The sequence below is a fragment of the Amblyomma maculatum genome, chromosome 7 (assembly GCF_055883805.1).
Source record: "Amblyomma maculatum isolate TAMU_Amacu chromosome 7, ASM5588380v1, whole genome shotgun sequence".
NCBI classification, from domain to species: Eukaryota; Metazoa; Arthropoda; class Arachnida; order Ixodida; family Ixodidae; genus Amblyomma; species Amblyomma maculatum.
Genome location: NC_139350.1, coordinates 109474556 through 109494810, shown reverse-complemented (window position 1 = coordinate 109494810; position 20255 = coordinate 109474556). Strand labels below are relative to the sequence as shown.

Here is a 20255-nt window from a genome sequence, read left to right as displayed (position 1 = left end):
CTTTGAAGAAAGCGGCGCCCCAAAGAGACGTTTTCAAGAAATAAATGCCACCTTGGCCAAACTTCGCATATTTTCACTAAAATGGCGCCAGTCGACTTAATACGAACTTCGGATGCAGCAAACAGAATCTGTGCGGCTGTCAAGTTTGTTGTAAGTGGGCTCAGCTGTATTGTGTACATCGGCAGTACAATGGACACCCCCTGCATACTTGAAATCTTAACCCCAGTCAGAGAAAAGCTTGAAGCTTATTTAGCCCCAGCAACTCTTGTCTTCTACGCATTGCAAGCTGCAGTTCTGTTTTCATTTTTATTGGTCTTAAATACAGTAGAACCCCGCTGTAGTAAACTCTGATATAGTAAAAACTTGGTTACAGTAAAGTGAAACTGAAGTCCCAATTCGTCTTCCATAGACGACTGTACATTTTCCCCCCTTTTATCCGGCACGGCGACGCCTTCCCACAAAATGACATCGCTGCATGCGCGCTACCTAGATTCGCGAAGCTGTAGTGCCTAGAATATACTTGCTAGTGTGCCATGTGGAGGGGTCTCCCAATGGGAGCAGGTGGCCGCGCCGGCGATGCCTTCCAACTTTGGCCGCCAGGGGCGCTGCTCATCGTAAAGGTGCCGTCGGCCGACGGCGCGCCCTTGATTTGCCGCAGTTGTGCTGGCCGTGTCTTCAGTGGTTTGAAGCGCTTTGGACGTGTCTATGCAGTTCTTTTGTTTTAGTCGTTCTGTTCCTTTCATTCATGTGAGGGAATTAAACTTGCAACGACTAATGGTGCTAAAAATAAGGCGTCAGGGCAGGGAAAAGACTTGTTTCTTGCCACTCTGCCAGAGTGGCTACCACTCGAATCAGGACAAGGTTTCTATGTTCGGTGTGCCATCGGACCCTGCGCAGCTTGCAGAGTGGAAGCGGCTGATTAAAAGACAGGACCGCAAGTTGACTCCAACGTGGGTTGTCTGCGAAAAACATTTTGAGGAGCGCTACATCGAGAGAACGTTCAAAGTGACGGTGAATGGCATCGTCAAAGAGCTCGCTAGAGATAGACCACGCCTTAAACCCAAAGCCGTGCCAATGGTATTCGACCATTATTCAAACCATCTTCTGCCTAAGAAGACATCAAAAAGGAAGGCGAGGAACCTCTGTGACCAACCGGCCGCTAAATGACAAAAGTGCAGAGCCGGTAATGTCTGCCGGTGCAGACTGGAGCCATGGACCGTCAAGGATGTTTGATAATGCTTCGGAGGAGCTGGCAGCAGCTGAAGAGCTGAGCGAGAACTCATGCCCGCAGCAGCAGACATGCAGTTTTGAACCTTAGCATCCGTTTGACTCAATTTTAATCCCTGCAATTTGGACCAAATTAACCGAAGCACCTGCTGGCTCTGTAGCCTACGCGCATTATCTAGCCGAAGAAAAAAAAAATCTTTCCCACTTTTTACATATAAAAAATTGTAACTTTTGGAAGCTTGATGCCTGAACGCAGTTCTGGGGACGCTACAGTGTATATTCTCGCAAAAGAAAGAAGCACGTACATTAACAACAACAGCTAAGGCTGAAGAGCTCATTAGGCAGAGTGCACTGGAGGGTCTTTGTTCCGGATGTGGCCTGAAACCTGATTCAGGAAAACACATATCATTCATGGGAATGTATTTTGCAGAAAAGTGTTGCTTGACCGTCGACTCTGAAGGGGATAGCTGCGCTCAATGCAAATACCAGCGGAGGCTTACACAGAACAATTACGATGCGCAGGAAAAAGAAAAAAGCATGCAACCAGCCAAAGAAATGCAGCAACATTTCTCGCGCTCTCAGAAGAGCGAAGAGAACACTGGCTGAAGTGTAGAAGCAAGTGGCTCTAATGAAGGCACAAAATGAGGCGCTAAGTGAGTCTGCGATTGAAGCTTTGTTTTAAATCCCGCGCGTGACATAGACTTGATTGTGACCGTACATCAACCGTTCGACTGCTGAAACTAAAGCCGAAACTGATGAAGAAAGTAACATCAATTATAAATTACTTAGCGGTAGTAGGCGAAAAACCACATGGAGATACTTATACAGGAATATCTTGCGCATCATTAGCAAGAAAAATACCACCAAAAATTGGTCTCTATACTACTTTAAAATTATTGCGGTGTCATGTGTGGCCTTTGTTAAAAACTTTTAGCAGTGCATTTCTACATTTTTACTTGTTGATTGTTGCTGCGCCTTTTTGCTTCTTGCTTTTTGCTGTGCGGTTTTGCAAATTTTACTGTATTGTAGACTTTGTAAAAATAAAGAATCAATGATACAATCACCACTTTTGTTTCTTGCCTTTCCTTCTGTTACAAGCAGAAGCACACCGCATAATACAGTAAAAGCTCGTTAATTCAAACTCAAAGGGGCCGAGAAAGTTGTTCGAATTAAGCGGAGTTCGAATTAACAGTTGGGCACTGGAATGAGCGCCATCATGGCCCACCGTGCTGGCCGAGCCCACATGTTGACTCATTACCATGAGTAAAAAGGGCTAGCGCTACTGCATGTTTACGGAGGGCGATTCCGATAATTTTTGCAATCGAGCCGCAACGGCGAATGAACGGGACTAATCGGTCAGTCATGCGCTGCAAACAAGAACCGGAATGCATTCGTGTGAGTAGCGAGCTACAAAACATGTTTATTTACACGGAAAAATAATCGGTAATGTGCGTCTGCTTGCGTTTCTTGTGCCGCGACTCCACAAGCATCGACTGCAGCTTGCCCAAGAGCTCCAGCGCAGGATCCGAATTCTCAACGGCGGAGAAGTATCGTGCAGCGAGATCGAGCGCCGATGCTACTTCACATGCACTAGGGGGTGGCACCGGATCGTCGCCTTCGTCGGACTCTTCATCGCTTTCAGCTGTGTTCGCCACCCATGAGCCCTGTGGAGCACATGCAGCCGCGATTATATCCTCATCACTCAAGGGCCCAGACGTCTCCACACCATTGTCAACGTCAACGTAGGCTTCAAAGGCGACACCCTCTGACAAAGCCGCGTAGCCACAGTCGAGCACGATGGAGTCATCATCAGACAAAGCCTCCGCTACCTCCGCGCTGCATGCTTCTGGGGCGTCACCGAAGCCACACTTGCGGAAACAATTTTTGATAGTTTCCGGCTTGACGGTATTCCACGATGATGCCAGCATGTGGACAGCTCCAAGCAAATCGATAGCGTACAACCTGCCACTGTCCAAACAAAGAAGTCTCTTTAGGAGGTGACGCCTGTAAAGCGTTTTTAAGTTCTGAATAACTCCAAGATCCATAGGCTGGAGCACAGAAGTCGTGTTTTTAGGCAAAAATGCCAAGCGGATTGCTGTCAGTCCACTCATGTCACAATGAGCTGTACAGTTGTCCACGAACATGAGAACATTCCTGTTCTGTGCAGTGAATTTCCTGTCTAGCTTGCCCAGCCAGTCGGTGAAAATTTCCCGTGTCATCCACGACTTTTTGTTTGCGGTGTAATCAGCAGGAAGCGTCTTAATGCCTTTAAAACAGCGAGGCTTCTCTGCCTTGCCGATCACCAGCAAGCGGCACCATTCCGTGCCCGTCGCATTTGCGCACATCATGACGGTGATTCTTTCTTTGCTTCTCTTTCCACCAGCACAAGTGTCGCCTTTGTAAGTGACGGTCTTGTTGGGGAGCAATTTGAAATACAGCGCCGTCTCGTCAGCATTAAATACATCGCTGAGCGCATAATCAGCGAGCAGTTCCTTCAGTTCACTGGAGACCCACTGTTCACACGTTTCCTTGTCGACTTCAGCTGACTCCCCACAAACGTTTCTAAATGTCAGCCTGTGACTCGCCTTGAAACGCGACAGCCAGCCTTCCGACGCGCCGAACTCGCCGATGCCCATTTGGCTGGCAAAGACTGCAGCCTTCGCAGCAATTATGGGCCTGCTTAATGGAATGTTCTGGCTGCGAACTTCTTTTATCCATGCCATTACGGCACTCTCCACTTCGGGATGGGCCGACGTCCGTAGCCTTTTGCGAGAGGGCTCCATAACGTCTTTACGAAAGGCAGCACTGATCGATTCCTTGTTCCTAAGATACGTTGACAGCGTGCTCTTCTTGATGTCATACTTTTTGGCTATATCCGTCTTGGATAGGACACCACATTCCACCTCACTCAAAATCTCCATTTTCGTCTTGAGGTCCTTTGCCGTGTATTTACCGCTTTTTGCCATGGTTGTCACAATCGATGAGTCGTCGCTGGCAAAGCGGTGAGGCAACGAAAATGGCAAAACTTGGACCATCGCGGCACAAACAAATGCACGACACCGACAACTGCGTTGTGCACACAACGTGACCGCAGGACAAAAAGAAAAAAGGCTTGTCAAAAGCGCACCCAGCAACCGCGGTGCAGCCAAAACCTGCAACGACTTGCGCCGGACCGTTGGTGTGACGGAGCCTGGCGGCATCCGGCAGCGAAAACCTGCTACGGCATGCACCAGAATGCTCGCTGTGACTGTCGAGTGCGCACCTCGTCTCGCGCGCGCGGGCAGATTTGAAAGATTTTGTTTTTTGAGTCTTTAGTCATCTTTCTGCGCATTGTACACGGTATGGGCCGACTTCTGTCTGCAAGGAGCTGTGTGAGCCACGGGCTCCTAGTTCGAATTAACCGTTGTGGATACTGGCATGTTCGAATTATCGGGCGTTTTCTCCTATTGAAATACATAGGGCCATGCCGGGACCCGAGCGTCAGTTCGAATTAACCGTAAGTTCGAATTAACCGAGTTCAAATTAACAAGGTTTTACTGTAATCATTTATGTATGAAGCAACAAGTGACTTCTTAATAAAACACATGAATAAAGAGTACTAACAAAAACTGAAGAGTCCGATTCAGACTGCTTGTGTTTATTGTCGCATGCGATCTTTGAAAACATGCGCGTGCCACATGTTACGAAAAAGCAAGATTGCCCTGCTTTTCTGTGGCATATATGTGACGCTGTGGAATGTCAGCAACCTGATATATATCACCTTAGCGATAAGCATGACTGAATTGCAGAAACGTCGACTTAACCTATCTGAAAGCATGAGGCCCGTATTGACGTCCGTAGCACTTGACTGCGGCATCGATATACCATGGACCATAAAAAAAGACCAAAGAGCAAATGAAATTCAAAATTGGATTAATGAACAGTGTAAAAATATTAAGGGTATTTTCTGATACCTGTCACACGACCAATAACAGTCGTCGTCGGTCCATTCCGGGTTAGATCGCAATTAGTAGTTGCCATAACTCGGGCCAACCACCTGGAATATGAGCTGACTGAGCGCTCACTCAGAAGAAAGATGCATCGATACCCTACATCCGCGATCGCGATGCGTGGATCTCAACCGACTGGCTCCAGATAAAATCGTTATCGGAATATTTCATATTGAACCCGGCCCGGACTCTATCATTTAATCAAAACAAAGTATTGCAACCAACGTGTCAACTTTAGGTGGTTGTTTCAAATTGTTTGTCTCGCTGGATATCAGGCAGTCAATATGTGTTCTACTTAAGACCTTCTCCAGTTCAGCAAAATAAATAAAACAGTAAAATATAGCTGACTGGACCCGACAGTATTTGTTAAACGCTTCCTCGAGCGCTATTTCAGCGTATGATTTTCTCCGCACAGTACTAGGACGGTTTACCAAGACTGTTTTTGGACAAAAAGTGCACTCAAACCATCAAGAGACAGGTTTCGCAGTGAAAAGTGCAGCGCCTGACTATCCGGACCTATGCCGCCCATGCTGGCAAGGCCGCGAACGTGGAGCGATGGCACCTTAGCTATTGGTAGCGCCGCCCCGCGGTGGCGGCGGAAAGGCATCATTGCGGGGACTACGCAAGCGCGCGCCCTCGGCACACTAGCCAGTATATTCTAGGCACTATAGCAAAGCAATTAAAAACAAAAACACAGTGTACTTTTAAATGGCTTTACCTGTGGGCTTAGTAGCACTCGGGACTCGGGAGAAGCCAACTTTATATTAGCCTTGGAGCCACGAGAGAAAGCATGCAGCGCATAGGAAAAAAAGAAAAGTAAAGCTGTCTACAAGCATGGAAAGAAGGCAGTGTGGTCCATTTCAGAAAGTAAAGGAGAGTAAAAGTGCAGCGACAAATAGGGAAGGGAAGAAACGACCTAACATTTACACCACTGTGCAGCACAAGACAGCAGTGGCAAGAACTGGAGGTATGGCATGTGCGGTTTTGCAGCACTTGACTGCCGCACGCATTTCTCATCTATTGCCTTCTTACCGACAGAAACAGCAAACGATGATGCCATGTTCATGCAAGGCTTTGGTTTTCACATGAAATCAAACGCAGTTGTAGTCATAGCCACGTTGCCCTCATGCTTAAGAAGTACTTCCACAGAATGTAAACAAAAAATTCTTGTAACTGAAAAAAATTGGGCGAAGAGATGATAAAAGAGAGATGAAAGCTATTTGAGAGTGTTTTTTTCATTAAGCAAGATGATGTGTTCAGTAAGTAGCCATTTAGTTACCAAACGGCAACTGCACAATCATGTTATCACCAACCACTGATACAGTAAAGACCCAGATATAGTAAAGATTTTTGCCGGTCTCAGTGAATTTACTATAAAGGGGTTCTACTGTACTAGTGTTGACTATCAATTGTTAACCCTTTCAAGTGGCTAATGGTGGCTCATTTCATGGTTCTGTGGCAGAGGGCGAAAAGAATATACAGTGCAGTCTACATATAACGATATTGAGAAAACCTGAAAATTCAATCGTTATAACTGATTATAGTTATACCTGTGGACAGGTGAAAAGAAAAGAGGAAAAACAAACAAAAAAAAGCACACACCTACATATTTTCTTACTCACTTATGCACCAGCGATGAGTGAATCGGGTTGAATAATGCTAATTATCGTAAAGCACTAAACGCTTTATTATAGATCCTGCAATAGCCATGAAATAACTTGCGTATACTTAAAAAAAGTCGGAAATTCGCGCTCGCTTGAGCGGCAGCTGAAGCTTGACAATCGCTGTATCACTTCCAGTAGTGCATACACTGGCGGCAGTTCTTTTTGCGGGCACAAAACCGATCAGCGACTGGATGAACTGCAGGACATCCGCAACCTAAATGATCATTAAAATCGTAGAGTGCAAATGCTCATATTTTTTCACAAGGTTTCCAGCCGTGAAACACTGCCAGAAATCCTAATGAATCTGCTGTTTCATCTTGAGGGCTATCGCACCATTGTGGTCGGTGCCATCTGCCACGCGGACCTACAATCGGCAATGGCAATGACGATACATCCACAGCCTTTGCGCGGTGACAGGCAGTGGTTATGATGATGATAGCCACTCATTTCCTAACCGCATGTAATGGTCCTTGTGGATTTCTTCACACCAGTCCATTTTCGCTCCTTATGTGGAGTTTTCATGTTCTCTTAGTATTTTATTCTTTATCAAACAATGAGACAATTTTTGTGGTAAGCATCTACCGGGCGGTGATAAAGCTGTCGTACCCGATGTACCGCCTATAATCGATCATTATGTCTGATTTATTTTTACGTAGGGGCAATGAGAAAACTGATAAATCCCACGAATTTGATCACTATAAGTGATAGATTGTTATATCTGGTATCGTTGTAAGTGGACTGCACTGTATTGAAGGTGCTTGTGCAGTCACGTTCAGTTTGTTCACATTAACACTGAACTGATTTAAAGCGGGCAGTACAGCGTTAAGAGGGACACAAGTAGAAGTGTGTTGCATATTTGGGAGGAATTGTAATAGAGGTTATGAAAAGGTTGGAGTTATGCAATTTCACAATCATTTAACTGTGAAGTCAAGTTGAGAGATGGTTTGATGCTTGAACCTGTGATGTGCTGTTCATAGCTTGATATTATAAATATATTGCTTCTTCGAATGAATCAATGAAGTAAATATGGCATGGTGTTGATGTGGCATGGTCAGGCCAGTAGATGGTTGACTCATTGTGAAATTTAGTATATATGAGTGATCGGGGAGTTCGTACATTGAAAAGGGGGGGGGGGGTAAGCATCAACGTACCAAGACTTCAGCACAGTAGAAGGCAAAGACTCAAGATAGAAATATGTTTAAATTTTTTAATATTCTTCAACTCTTGCTCATTTAATGTTGTGTTGTGTAGAGGCTATAAGGTTCAATACTTTGCTATTTCTTCTCAGGGTGTTGTGGCTGGCGTGCTGTGCAAGTTCTCAAAAGAGGAAGGTTGGATTCCTGTCAACAAGAACTTGTGGTAAGCAGAACCTGGTGTCACAGTATCGTTCCTTTTTTTTTCCTTTTTGCAGGGCTTTTCTTCTTTTATCCAAATAACAGCTCCTTTAGCTTGTGGTTTGTGATACTGTTATCCTGGCACATGGTCAGTTTTTTAGTCATTACAGTATAGAATACTATAGCAATAGGGTTTGTAGCTAAACTGTGGTGCTTTGTTATATTTAGCACACCTTGTTCATGTTAAGGAAGCTTAAGAATTGATGCTGCAAATGGTAAATGATGGCGCTGTTAGGGAAATAATGAATGCAGGGCTTTCTAATGTTTTGCAATGCAGAAATACCTTGATCAGAAGAGGTGTATGACATTGGGCCACTAGTGATCTCTGAGGCTCACAAGATTGAAAATGTGCACGAAAGAATTGACTGCACACAAAATGCACTGTTTGCATGCCTCCTACTTTTCACGCTGTGGGCGATTCTCTGCCCGAGGGATACGCAAGACACATACACACAGCGGGCCGTGTGAGAAACATCTTTATCTCACTTCAGAAAGGGTTCGTCCATGGTGGTGCGGGAGTTCAGCGGGGTCGTCGTCTGGGAGGGCAGGCAGCGAGCAGCCAGCGGGTCGTCCAGGAGTGAAGAGAGAAGAGGCGACGGCGTGCGCCTTCCTTTATCACCCTCGCGCGGGACCGGTTATCCCAGAACGAGAGGAAAACGGGCAGCGCACAGGGAATGCTGGGATGTGGCGCGGCCTTTAAATGTGGCTGGCGCAGTCCCCACAATGCTCAGTTATTCTGTCCAGGCCTCTTCGTTCAAGAGCAGGAGGTGGACAACTTCAACTCTTCCTGTGTCTTGAATTACAGTCGGGCCTTATTAAGGGAAGACACAGGTCTTCAAATGCCAAAACAAATTATGAAAAAGTTGGTGTTCTGGTTTTATAAAAATCATATTTTTGGCACGTTGAGGCATTAAACTAATAAGGGAGTAATTACTCATTGACATCCACCTAAGTGCAAGTCATTCGGCTACAAAGGAAAGCTATACAGCTTTCTCAGAAACTTTGTAGTTACAAAAAATTCATCCTGGTCCGGGGATAAGGCCTTCCTGGTTAAGTGACTTGCTAGAGCAACTGTCCCGGAAAGGCGGGGGTCCTGGGTTCAGTTCTTAGACTAAGACGAATTTTTCAGAACCACAAAGTTTCTGAGAAAGCCCTTTCTTTTGTAGCCTTATGGCTGCGCATGGGCGGATGTCAGTGAGTAATTACTCCCTTATTACAAATCTACTCCACCTTGGGGGATTCCCCTAAGTATTCGACCATTTTCTCTTTTCAAAATATCGAAGTCTAACTCCAACTCTGTGATAGCATAGGCTACTACCACGCAACATATAGAGCCCCGCTTTAACCAAGCCATATAAATGTGTGTGTGGCTTAGGCGTAATGTGTTTCATTCAGAATGCAAGGATCCTGGTAGACTGATTGTAAAATTATCCTCCCATATGAAAGGAGAGCCCCGAGTTGGCAGCACCTGCCAGATGATTATGCTTCTAGTAGTTCATGAGGTGCGGGATGCCTACTTCTGAAATGACGGCATCTGTACCCAGTTGGCTATTAGCGGCTTCGAGAGTTTATTTCTCAGCCATTCATGAATTGCAGCAAATTTCCAGAGAAGTGCACCAGCTGTGCACATTGCCACTGTAACCCCCTACAAGAAAAAGGAAGCATCACTGAGGCATTCGCACTTTTATGCTGCCTTCTGCTGGTCCTGTGCACTTGAATCACATGAGGGGAGCCTTTTGGTCATGGCATATCATTTGCAAAAGGGCTGCTTTTCTAATACAGTAAAATCTCGGTGATACGAATCCAGTTGATACGACTTTCGAGATGATACGAATTCGCAAAATTCCCTGGCCAGAGTGCATTGTGTACAATGTGCAAAATTTCGGATGCTCCGAACTCTCTCCCGCACCACTACAGATGATACGAACACGCGAACTGCAACCAAACCTTGAGCACTATGTACACACTGCCCGCACATCATTGGCACCGCAATCGCCAGCCGCTCTGTATGTACACACCATGAGCAGCATGGACTACACCTCACCGACGTCACAATTGTCGGGCTCACGCCGTGGAAAGCTTTCAACGGCACGTGGAAACCGCAGACGTCGCAACCGCAGAAGCTGGTGGCAGCGTATGTGGTGGGCGCACGCAGACCACACATCGCTGGCTCCGCGGGCAGTTTGCGGCGCCGCGCAGCTCGCATGTCGCCATCTCTGCGCCGCGAGAAGTAAGCGGAGGCGGGCGGACCGTACATTGCTGGCATCGCGATCATTTTGAACGCCGCGAAAAGTTTGCAGCAGCGCACGGCCATGAGTAGTAGTCAGCAGCGGGCGTGCAGGGGCTGCACATCGTAGACTACATGACTGCCAGTCACGCTGTACACATCGCGAGCAGTCGGCGGCGCCGCGAGAAGTTTGTGGAGGCACGCGGCTCGCATGTCGCCGACGTCGCGATAGCCAGCCGTGCTGTGTGCGCCGCGATTGACGAGCTGTGACTGCATGACCATAATAAACCTTCTCGGACCTAAACAGATTGGCACGACTGCCTTTTTCATGCCTCTGCATACTTATTAATACCCATGCCACACGGGAAAATTAATGTCATTTCCACCGAATGACATTCGTTCAGTTTAATGTCATTTTTTCGACGCGCTGCTGCATGACCAAAACTAATGTCATTTGCAAATGATGGCAATTGCGATAGATACACAAATGTTGATGCGCCTTTGCGAGAATGATGAGCGCTGTGAACGAAAGCAGCCTTTAAAATCATATTTATGTCTTGCATGACTCGTAACCAACCTGTTGATTACGACTACCCATTACGAAGTTAGCGACTGCGCCGGTTGCGTTTGTTTACGAAAGGAGGGAACGTGCGCGCGTCGGTGCCTGGGTGTGGAAAGCGGACGAATTGTTTCAACAACGTACATTTTGCACACTCCAAGTGCAACATGTAAAATAGGCAGCGGCTAATGTATTGACCGACAACGCTTTTATTGAATTTTCGAGTATTGCCCGACGGCATAGCACACCACAGCCCCGTCGAGTCTCGTCATCGCAAGATGGTTTGCTTGGCATAAATGCCCGTCGAAAAATGCCGGACCCCAGCCTCATCAAGAAAGCAGACACAAAATAGCATCACTTGCTGCGCCGGATCCCGCGACCTTACCGAAACGGTGCTGGCCGCGAGAGCGGTGGACGACGGTGCTCTGGCCGTGCGCTACGCCCTGGTCGTCAATAGGCCTAAACGGTTTCGCATCGAAGCCACAGCGGACAGCCCGTTGGGAATAGTCAGTTTCCTATTCGTGGAGCTGCTTACTGTAATTTCAATGGTGTCATAAATTTTCTGACGGCAAACGGAAGGTGTAATTTCGGCGACGCATTAGCATTGGAGCTACGTATTAGTACAGCACGAGATCGGATGAGCTGCCTCACACCGGCGCTGCGGCTGCTACGGGGCTGTGGGCAGAAAATCGCTCTGGTTACTTATCACCGATCCTCATCCAAGGGTATTTTTGAGGTTCCTTTATCTAACCGTGTATGATTTAAGGTCAGCAGATTTTGACATGTTTTCTGACGGTGGCTAAACGGAACTGCTGTGCCTGCGCCCATGGACTTCGGCAGCCGCGGCCATTGCCGCTCGCGCTGAGTACGGTGGCTGGTTGGCTGGTAGCGAGGGTCGATTTATTTTTTCGCGATGCTATTTGGCATGTTTCACATAATTTAATGACTAGCTACAGAATTGTAGATGCACAGTAGTATTATAATGCCTGCGGCACATTTGCAGTTTATTTTGGGTACATATTCTCACTGAGTCTGGTGTTGAGATAACACATGCCCTTGTTAGTCGCATTCGAATGAGTTCCTCAAACTCATTCGGTGCCTAATGTCGTTTTCATCGAATGTCATTACATTTCCCCGTGTGGCAGCAAACAAATGTCATTTTGAACAAATGTCATTCGATGGAAATGGCATTAAATTTGCCGTGTGGCAGGGGTATAAGGCAAAAGCCTTTAATGGCTCATACTGTCGTCGACAAAAGCTGTTCGTGCGAGCGGCGCGCCTGATTGGTTTGGTTTGTGGGGTTTAACGTCCCAAAGCGACTCAGGTTATGAGAGACGCCGTAGTGGAGGACTCTGGAAATTTCGACCACCTGATTGGTTGACAGAGAAGTGACATCACCATCCGCCAAATTAGAAGCGACCAACCAGAAGTCTCATCTTGTCTAGCGTTCCTGCCATCTGCAATCGCACACTTGAACGCCCGCCAAGGAATGCCACGCGACAGGAGTGATGGTGTACTTTCCAAACGCACACTTGTCGGAGAAAGCGTGACAGATAATGCACCTTTCCTTTCCTCTAAACCAATTATAATTTTATGTAGCACTCCAACGAACGCCGACAGAAGGCAAACAATGAGAGGCAATGATAGGAGAGGAAGGATAGGCTTTCGTCATTCTCCTCTTAAGAGACATCTAAGAGACCCTCTAATGCTTCTTTTTTTTGTTTTGCTGATACGAATATTCTGACGATACGAATTTTTTCGCGACCCCGTGAGGTTCATATCACCCAGGTTCTACTGTAGCTACAACTCATGGGAAATGTGTTGCAGCTTGTCACACCCGTTAAGTGGTGCTCCAGTGGTTTTGTAATTTTTCTTTTTTTATTGAACGTTTGGAGGTAAATGGTGGCAGTGAGGCTGGATGTATTGAATGAACCCTATCGGAAGTGTCATTTCTGAGTTGAATTTACAGTCGAACCTTGATATATCGAACACGGATATATCGAATTATTGAATATATCGAACGCTTTCTATATCACGCGGAAAATCGCATGCATTTTTAATTTTTTATTTCGAATGGCGTCGGTTGCCAAATGGATAAATCAAACTCCGCCACCCCAAACCATGTGCACTCTGTTGACAGGAGGCGAGCTTTCCCTCGAAGATAGCGGCGGCGCGATGGGCGTTCCCGACTGCTGCGCACGATCGCTGCATACATCGGTCGCGCCGAGGGCGCCATTTGAACGTAACGGCGTATGCACGCGGCAGCTTGGCCGGGCTAGGGTGGCTAGCCTGATTTAGTAGTTTGTCAACGACTAACCGCGTCTCGGCGCCGCCACTTGTGCTGCGCCAGTCGTTATCGTGTGTGGCCTAGGCAGCCTAGGCCTGTCACGGCGTGGTCGGTGTTGTAATGGCCGCAAACGCGAAGAAGCGGACGACCCTGACATTTGCTGCGAAATTGAAAGTGATCCGCCGCGTTGAAAATGGTGAAAAAAAGTCAAGCGTCGCCGAAGCTTTCAGCATACCAAGGAGCACTTTGAGCACTCTGCTGAAAAACAAGAGTGACATAAAGGCCAAGGCGGAACAAAACCTGCACTCAGGCGCGCGGCGGATGCGCAAAGCTGCCTTTGAAGACGTTGAGAAGGCGCTGCACAAATGGTTCATCGACGCAAGGGCCCGGAATATTCCTGTATCGGGACCGATGATACAACAGAAGGCCGAGAACTTTGCGTTCATTCTCGGTGCCGAGAACTTCAATGCCAGCAGTGGTTGGCTGCAACGTTTTAAGGCCCGCTTTAACATTGTCGGGAAGACAGTCTCGGGGGAAAGTGAGGACGCCAATGAAGGCGAGATCAAGAAGTGGCTTGAAGAAGAGTGGCCTAAGATTCTCGTCAAGTATGAGCCCAATCAGATATTCAATGCTGACGAGACTGGCCTGTTCTGGCAAATGCTTCCGCGACAAACGCTCTACACGCGCGGAGACAAGTGCCACGGCGGCAAGCAAGGCAAGGCTCGTATTACAGTTCTGTTGGCTGCGAATATGGACGGCAGCACGAAGCTGCGGCCACTTGTCATAGGCAAGTTCCAAACCCCGAGATGCATGCGCAACTGCCCCAGTGTTCCGGTGACATACGCATGGAACAAGAAATCGTGGATGACTCGGGAGATATTCCAAAAATGGTTGAAGGCATGGGACTCTGAGCTGGCGCGTCAAGGCCGGACGGTTTGCCTCATCGTTGACAATTGCACAGCACACCACACTGATGTCCAGCTGAGCAACATTGAAATTAAGTTTTTGCCGCCGAACACGACGTCGAAGCTGCAACCATTGGACCAGGGCATTATTCGCTCTTTCAAATCCATTTATAAACGTCGGCTGATTGACATTTTGCTTCTCAAGCTGCGGATGGGCCAAGAGCTAAAGATAGACCTTTTGGGTGCCATTCAAATGCTGAAAGCCTCGTGGGACAGCGTCAAGCAGTCGACAGTAGTTCACTGCTTTCGGCATGCGGGTTTTGTAAGCCGCATTGAAGAAGCTTCCGAGCAAGCAAATGAAGAATCAGCGTTGGACGACGGCACAGAGGAAGAATGCCAGCTCGAAGAAACCTGGAGCCAGTTGGAGCGCTTTGTCGGTGCTGAGCCACACAGCATGTGCATTGATGACTTCGTTGGCGGTGATGACAGCACCGGAACAGTGGCGGAGTTGACAGATGTAGAGATTGCGGCGGAAGTTATTGCTGAGCGGCCAAACGAAGACGCTGCCGAGGTTGATCCCGTAAGCGCTGCCCCGCTCCCGACTGCAACTGAGGCTGTAGTTGCTTTGGACCTTGTACGCCGCTACTGCGGCGCAATAGAAGGCGCTGGACTATCGCTTGTGGACCGTTTAGACTACGTTGAGGACGCCGTGGTTAAGCACGCGGTTGCCAATTTGAAGCAAGCTACGCTGCTACAGTACTTTAAGCCAAAGGAATAAATACTTTGTTTGAAACTTCAAGTGAGTATTTATTGCGCCACTGTGCCACGATTGGTTCATTGATTGATTTGTACTAGTTTTTGATGCGTTTTCTACGTGATTTTGTATATCGAATTCCGGCTATATCGAACTATTTTGCAATCACCGCGCTGTTTGATATATCGAGGTTCGACTGTAGATGTCGTGTAATTACCGAGCTACTTTCTATGCACAGTCGGCATGTGTGCACTTGTTTGCTTTTTATGTTCTTTATATTACATTCTTCGTAGGCCTTTGCAGTGTAGTTGCATCATGTAATTGCATGGCACAAGGGTGAGCAATGTGTCTTTTTTTCCGCACCATAGGTCGGTGTCATTCATCATGTCTACAGCCAGCACGGCCTTCTTTCTTCTGGTCATCCTCTACTACCTGATTGATGTGCGTGGATGGTGGTCGGGGGCACCACTCACTTACCCAGGTGGGCTCGTAGTATACTCTGCACATTCCAATGAAGAACAACTCTTGTTTTCCTTGATGTGGTGCAAGATGGCCTCTTTTGCTAGCAAAGCTGCTGGAAGATGCTGTAAGCTAGTTTTTGAAACTGATAGTCACTGCTATACTGCCACATGTCTAGCACATTGTTGACACCTTTGCGGCAAATGGAAACATCTGTTTGAGTTTTGAAGTTTAGCGAAAGGCTCGTTTCTTCTTCATTTTCTTGTTACCTAGAAGTGCCCAAGAATTGGCAAGCAGCGGTATTGAGGGTAACCCCTTAAGGGCTTATGACGAGCTTAGCTTGTCGCAAGCGACCGGCACTTTTTTGCTTATGATGAGCTGTGGTCGTCATGGCTTTTCCGCAATGTTTCAAGGGGCTTTTGGCGAGCCCAGCTCGTCAAACGGTACTTTACCGCATAAAACATAGATGGCAACATGGGTTCCATCATTCGCATTTTTCTCGAATGCGATTTTGAACATTAGATGGCAGAATGCCACGGGAAATAAGGCACCATGTCACAAAGCAGCTCACGCTGGTAAGATGGACTGCTTTTAAGACAAACATGAAGGGACCAGGAAATTTCATTTATCAGAAGCTTGTCTTAAGGGACACGACTCTTTGAGACGAAAAAATCGATTTTTTGAAATTGACATTTTCAGAATCTGTAGCTATTATTCTTTAAATTCGCCAGGTTTTATATCTCGCGGTGCAGTATTTGGGCCACAGAATCAATTTATAGCATCACTCTCAGCTGAAATCCGCGCAAAAACGTTTTTTTCCGAGGCACATAGGTCGTTTTCTACACGCGCGATCGCAGCCATCTTGGTCTCTTTGGAAGAGCGGCTTTTCTTTTCCCATTTCCCGCCACAAGTGCCTCTACCGGCTTACTGGTGACGTTGAGATCCGAGCATAAAAAAAGTCCAAACGCGCGGTTCTATTCGTCGAGCTAGCACACGTGATTGGCCGTACAAAGTTCCCGTCGTCTGCTCTTCCACAGGCAACGCGTCTCTCCTTGTTCAGTCGTAGGGTTGTGACGAGTGCGGCACGATGTCGGAAGCAACGCCGAAGTTTGCCAAGTCACAAGTTTGACAAAAAGAAAAAACGATCGACCTACAACTTCAAGAAGCGCTCAGTTCCTTCGGCCGGCGTCGAGAATAGTCCGCCGCCAACAGCAAGTGATGTCGAAGCCGCGGACAGTACCAAAGTGGACTTAGGCCTAACCGGATCACCGACGAGTGAATGCATTCCGGACAGCAGCCGCATTCGGCGCGACACCGAAATATTGCAGCGTACGGAGTTGGTTGCAGAGAGAAATGGAAGCCCAAGAAAAGCTACAAGTTCTTTTGTCAACACCGGCCACCAAGTGAAAGATGGATTTTTTCACTCGCGCTGACGATGTTGCGGCTGCGCCATCGGACATCGAGACTGGTTTCGTTGTCATCAGTTTGGACTCAGTGAACGCGTTGATGTCATTTGTGAAGTGCAAGGTGTGCGACGGTAGCGTGACGATAGGGGAAGGTGAACGTGAATATGGCCTCGTCATAAAGATTATTATTGAGTGCGCGTGCTGCGGTGATGTTGCGTCGGCGTGGAGCTTGCCCCGTGTGAACGGAAAAGAGAAGTGCAACCCGTTTATTGTGAACGTCCTTGCTGCACGCGCGATGCAGGCTACCAGGAATCGACAAACGGCACTCAATGATGTTTTTGCGACCATGAAAATTTGCACCGTGGCCTCCATAACAAAACTTGGCAAAGGTACGTGAAGAAGAAGCTGGCGCCTGCGGCAGCTCTTGATGCCGAGAAGCAAACTTCTCTGCGTGCAATCGGTCCAGGATCTATATGATGAGTTGCAGGTTGCGAATCCTGGAAACATTGCTGTGTCATACGACGGTTCCTGGATGACGCGCGGCCACTCGTCCCATATCGGCGTCGGCACGTTCATCGAGCTGTTTACAGGACTGGTTCTCGATTATGTGGTCCTGAGTAATTTTTGTGCTGGTTGCGAGTAGGCCCCAAGCGAAGATGACCCGGCATACAAGGCTTAGAAGGAGACCCATGCATGCCAGAAAAACACCACCAAGAAGGCTAGTAAAATGGAAGTTGAAGCTGCTCTCACCCTCTTTCAGAGATCACTGCAACGGCACAAACTGAGATACACCACCCTACTCTCAGATGGTGACAGCCGCGCTTTTCTTGCGCTGCAGGATGCCCGGCTGTATGGTGACATTTCAGTTGAGAAAGAAGACTGTATCAACCATGTACAGAAACGGATGGGCAAGAGATTGCGGAACCTCATCACCGCAGAACAGCATGCCTCACTGTTCACGGTGCAAGCTGCTGTGGCTGAGGCTGTTATAAGATTTAATGCTGGTTGCCAAAACTCCTCTGCAGCAATATTGAAAGAGCTGCACCTCAACCCTGGGACGCCAAGCATGAAGTGCATGGCAGAGAAAGACCACCGCCGAGCAGTGGCATCTGCAAACAAGTGCAAGACCACTGCGGACATGCAGCACGCTTTCAGAAAGCACCATTTGGGTGGCCATCTCTGGTGCCTTCTAGTCACTTACATTGCAAAATATTGCAATATTTTCTCTACATTTTTGATTAAAAGAGAGCCAATCTCTTTTTTCTCGTTTTCTCAAAACACCGATTCTTGACTTCTTGCTTATTTGCAGAAGCGAAATCTCTGCCTTCAATGGAGGTAGAACCATAATTTTTGCTGTGGTATGTAGCTTAAAGAAAAAAAATGCTTTTTTTTTTCAGCATTCAGAGTAGCCTTTACTTGGGTTTATGAACAGAATTTTTTTTGTAGGAATTTGTGTGTACTTTTACAACGAATATCAGATATAACGAACAAATTTCCGCGCAAAATGAGACTTTGTTATAACGAGGTTTGACTGTATTGCCCTTGCAGTCTCCAGACTGGGAATTATTAAGGCAATGCATTTCCAGATAAAGTGGCGAAGTGAGAAAGCTTTTTAGACCTTATGTCTCACTTACTAGCATTTTAACCAGCAAAACTGTCAGAAATTTCTTGTCACTGTGTTGGAAATGTTAGTGGCTTTGGATGATAATTTGCTGTGTAATGTGCCTTTTTCCTATTTAGTTTTTTTTCTTAAACTATTTAGTGAAGTTTTGCTGTGTTTTCTAATTAATGCATTTTGTAAATATGACATGATTAGGGCTGTATTTGTATTAAATGAAGCTGTTAATATATTTTTTTTTGCAACCAAACCTGATGTGATAATTGCCAAATCCCATTGTCACAAGGCAGCATGAGGACAGTAAGCTTTCCTGTGTGAACAAAAAGAGGAATCAATGCGAATTTCTTCAATTGTTTGGTACATATATGGTTCGAGAACACTGTTGACAACAATGTTATGTGGGCACTGTTAAAGGTCACATTAGCACCAGTGTATTGCTTTAGAGCATCATTAATTTCATAGTTGTAAGCATGAGCTAGGTCCTCTGAGCTTCATTGCAAAATTCGAGGAAAATTCTCTATTATCTGCCTTGGAACAACAAAAAGTTGCTAAAGCCTCTCTAACACTAAAAAAACTAACTAGAAAAGGCTGCAGTATAAACATTACACCACATTAAGATTAAAAGCATCCCCAGTGAATATAAAATTTCACCTTGAAATGTGCAGTGGTGGTTGAGATGTAAAGCAGAAACCATGATGACCCATTTACCCTACCATGAGCATATAATAAAATGATGGTGATGATAAATACCAGTATTGAAATATTCTGCTGTGAAGAAAACAAGTTCTCTGAATTTAAAAAGAATACCTCATGCTCAGTCAAGAAATCTGGCCTAGTTTCTATGAGTGTGGCAGTAACTACTTGTAGCTTGTTGCCTTATTGAGCTGTAGTTGCATCTTGATAGAGGCCAAATGCTACGCCAGTGCACATTAAAGAGCCCTAGAGGGTCGAAATTATTTCGACCCCTCCACTACAGCATCTCTCACAACTTTAATTGCTTTGAGACTTGTTAAGCCAAATCACTTTTGCATGCAGGCATGAACTCCCTTGTCGTGTATGTGGGCCACGAGGTGATGCATGGCACATTCCCATGGGCATGGCAGTGCCCAGAATCTCATTGGTGCTACCTCTTCATGAACCTGTGGGGCACTGCACTGTGGGTGGTCTTCGCCTGGCTCATGTTCCGCAGGGGCCTGTTCATCTCGGCCTGAATAGGAGGATTGGTCTTTTTGATGCTCAAACTGCTGACCAGTGGAGTGGCATATATTCAAGTGTAGCCAACTCAGGTGGGAAGCCTGCAACCTGTTGCCAAGATGGTCGGGTTCTGTAACCGGAGGACTGTAATATGTGAATAGTGTTATAACTGAGAGAGTGATTCAAGTGTGAGGTGGGACTTGGAACTGCATATGGAGCTGTTATCTACAGGGGCAATAAACGAATGTTACCAATCAGATCGTGGACAGCAATAAGTGCTATGCAATAAGTGTGCTCCCTTGGTGGGATTGGGTTTGGCTTTTTGATTTGCATGGTCTTTATGTCCTGTCCTAAGATAGAAACATGGACTTCTACAGATTTATGCAGACCGAAACCTATACTGAAATGCATATGCGGTAAGTTATACTACATCAAGCAGTCACAACTTGAGCTTTGGTGTGGCCATTTCGAAAATGAAGAGCCCAGGGAATTTCCCTGTGGGCCATGCAGAGTGGCTCTTCATAACACATCTCTTGAAGGCAAGGGGAACTCTCATATTAACCCCCTCTGAC

General features: G+C 46.7%; 1 protein-coding gene across 1 annotated transcript in view; it reads left to right on the top strand.

Moving 5' to 3' along the window:
* Hgsnat (Heparan-alpha-glucosaminide N-acetyltransferase) overlaps window positions 1-19942 on the top strand; it is a 98105-nt gene extending 78163 nt beyond the window's left edge. The window contains exons 14-16 of the mRNA XM_084609377.1: window positions 8169-8239; window positions 15375-15487; window positions 19525-19942. Of these exons, the coding sequence (XP_084465503.1) occupies window positions 8169-8239; window positions 15375-15487; window positions 19525-19700 (360 nt within the window). The 3' untranslated portion in view covers window positions 19701-19942. The remainder of the gene's footprint in view (window positions 1-8168; window positions 8240-15374; window positions 15488-19524) is intronic.
* The last annotated feature ends 313 nt before the right edge of the window (window positions 19943-20255 follow it).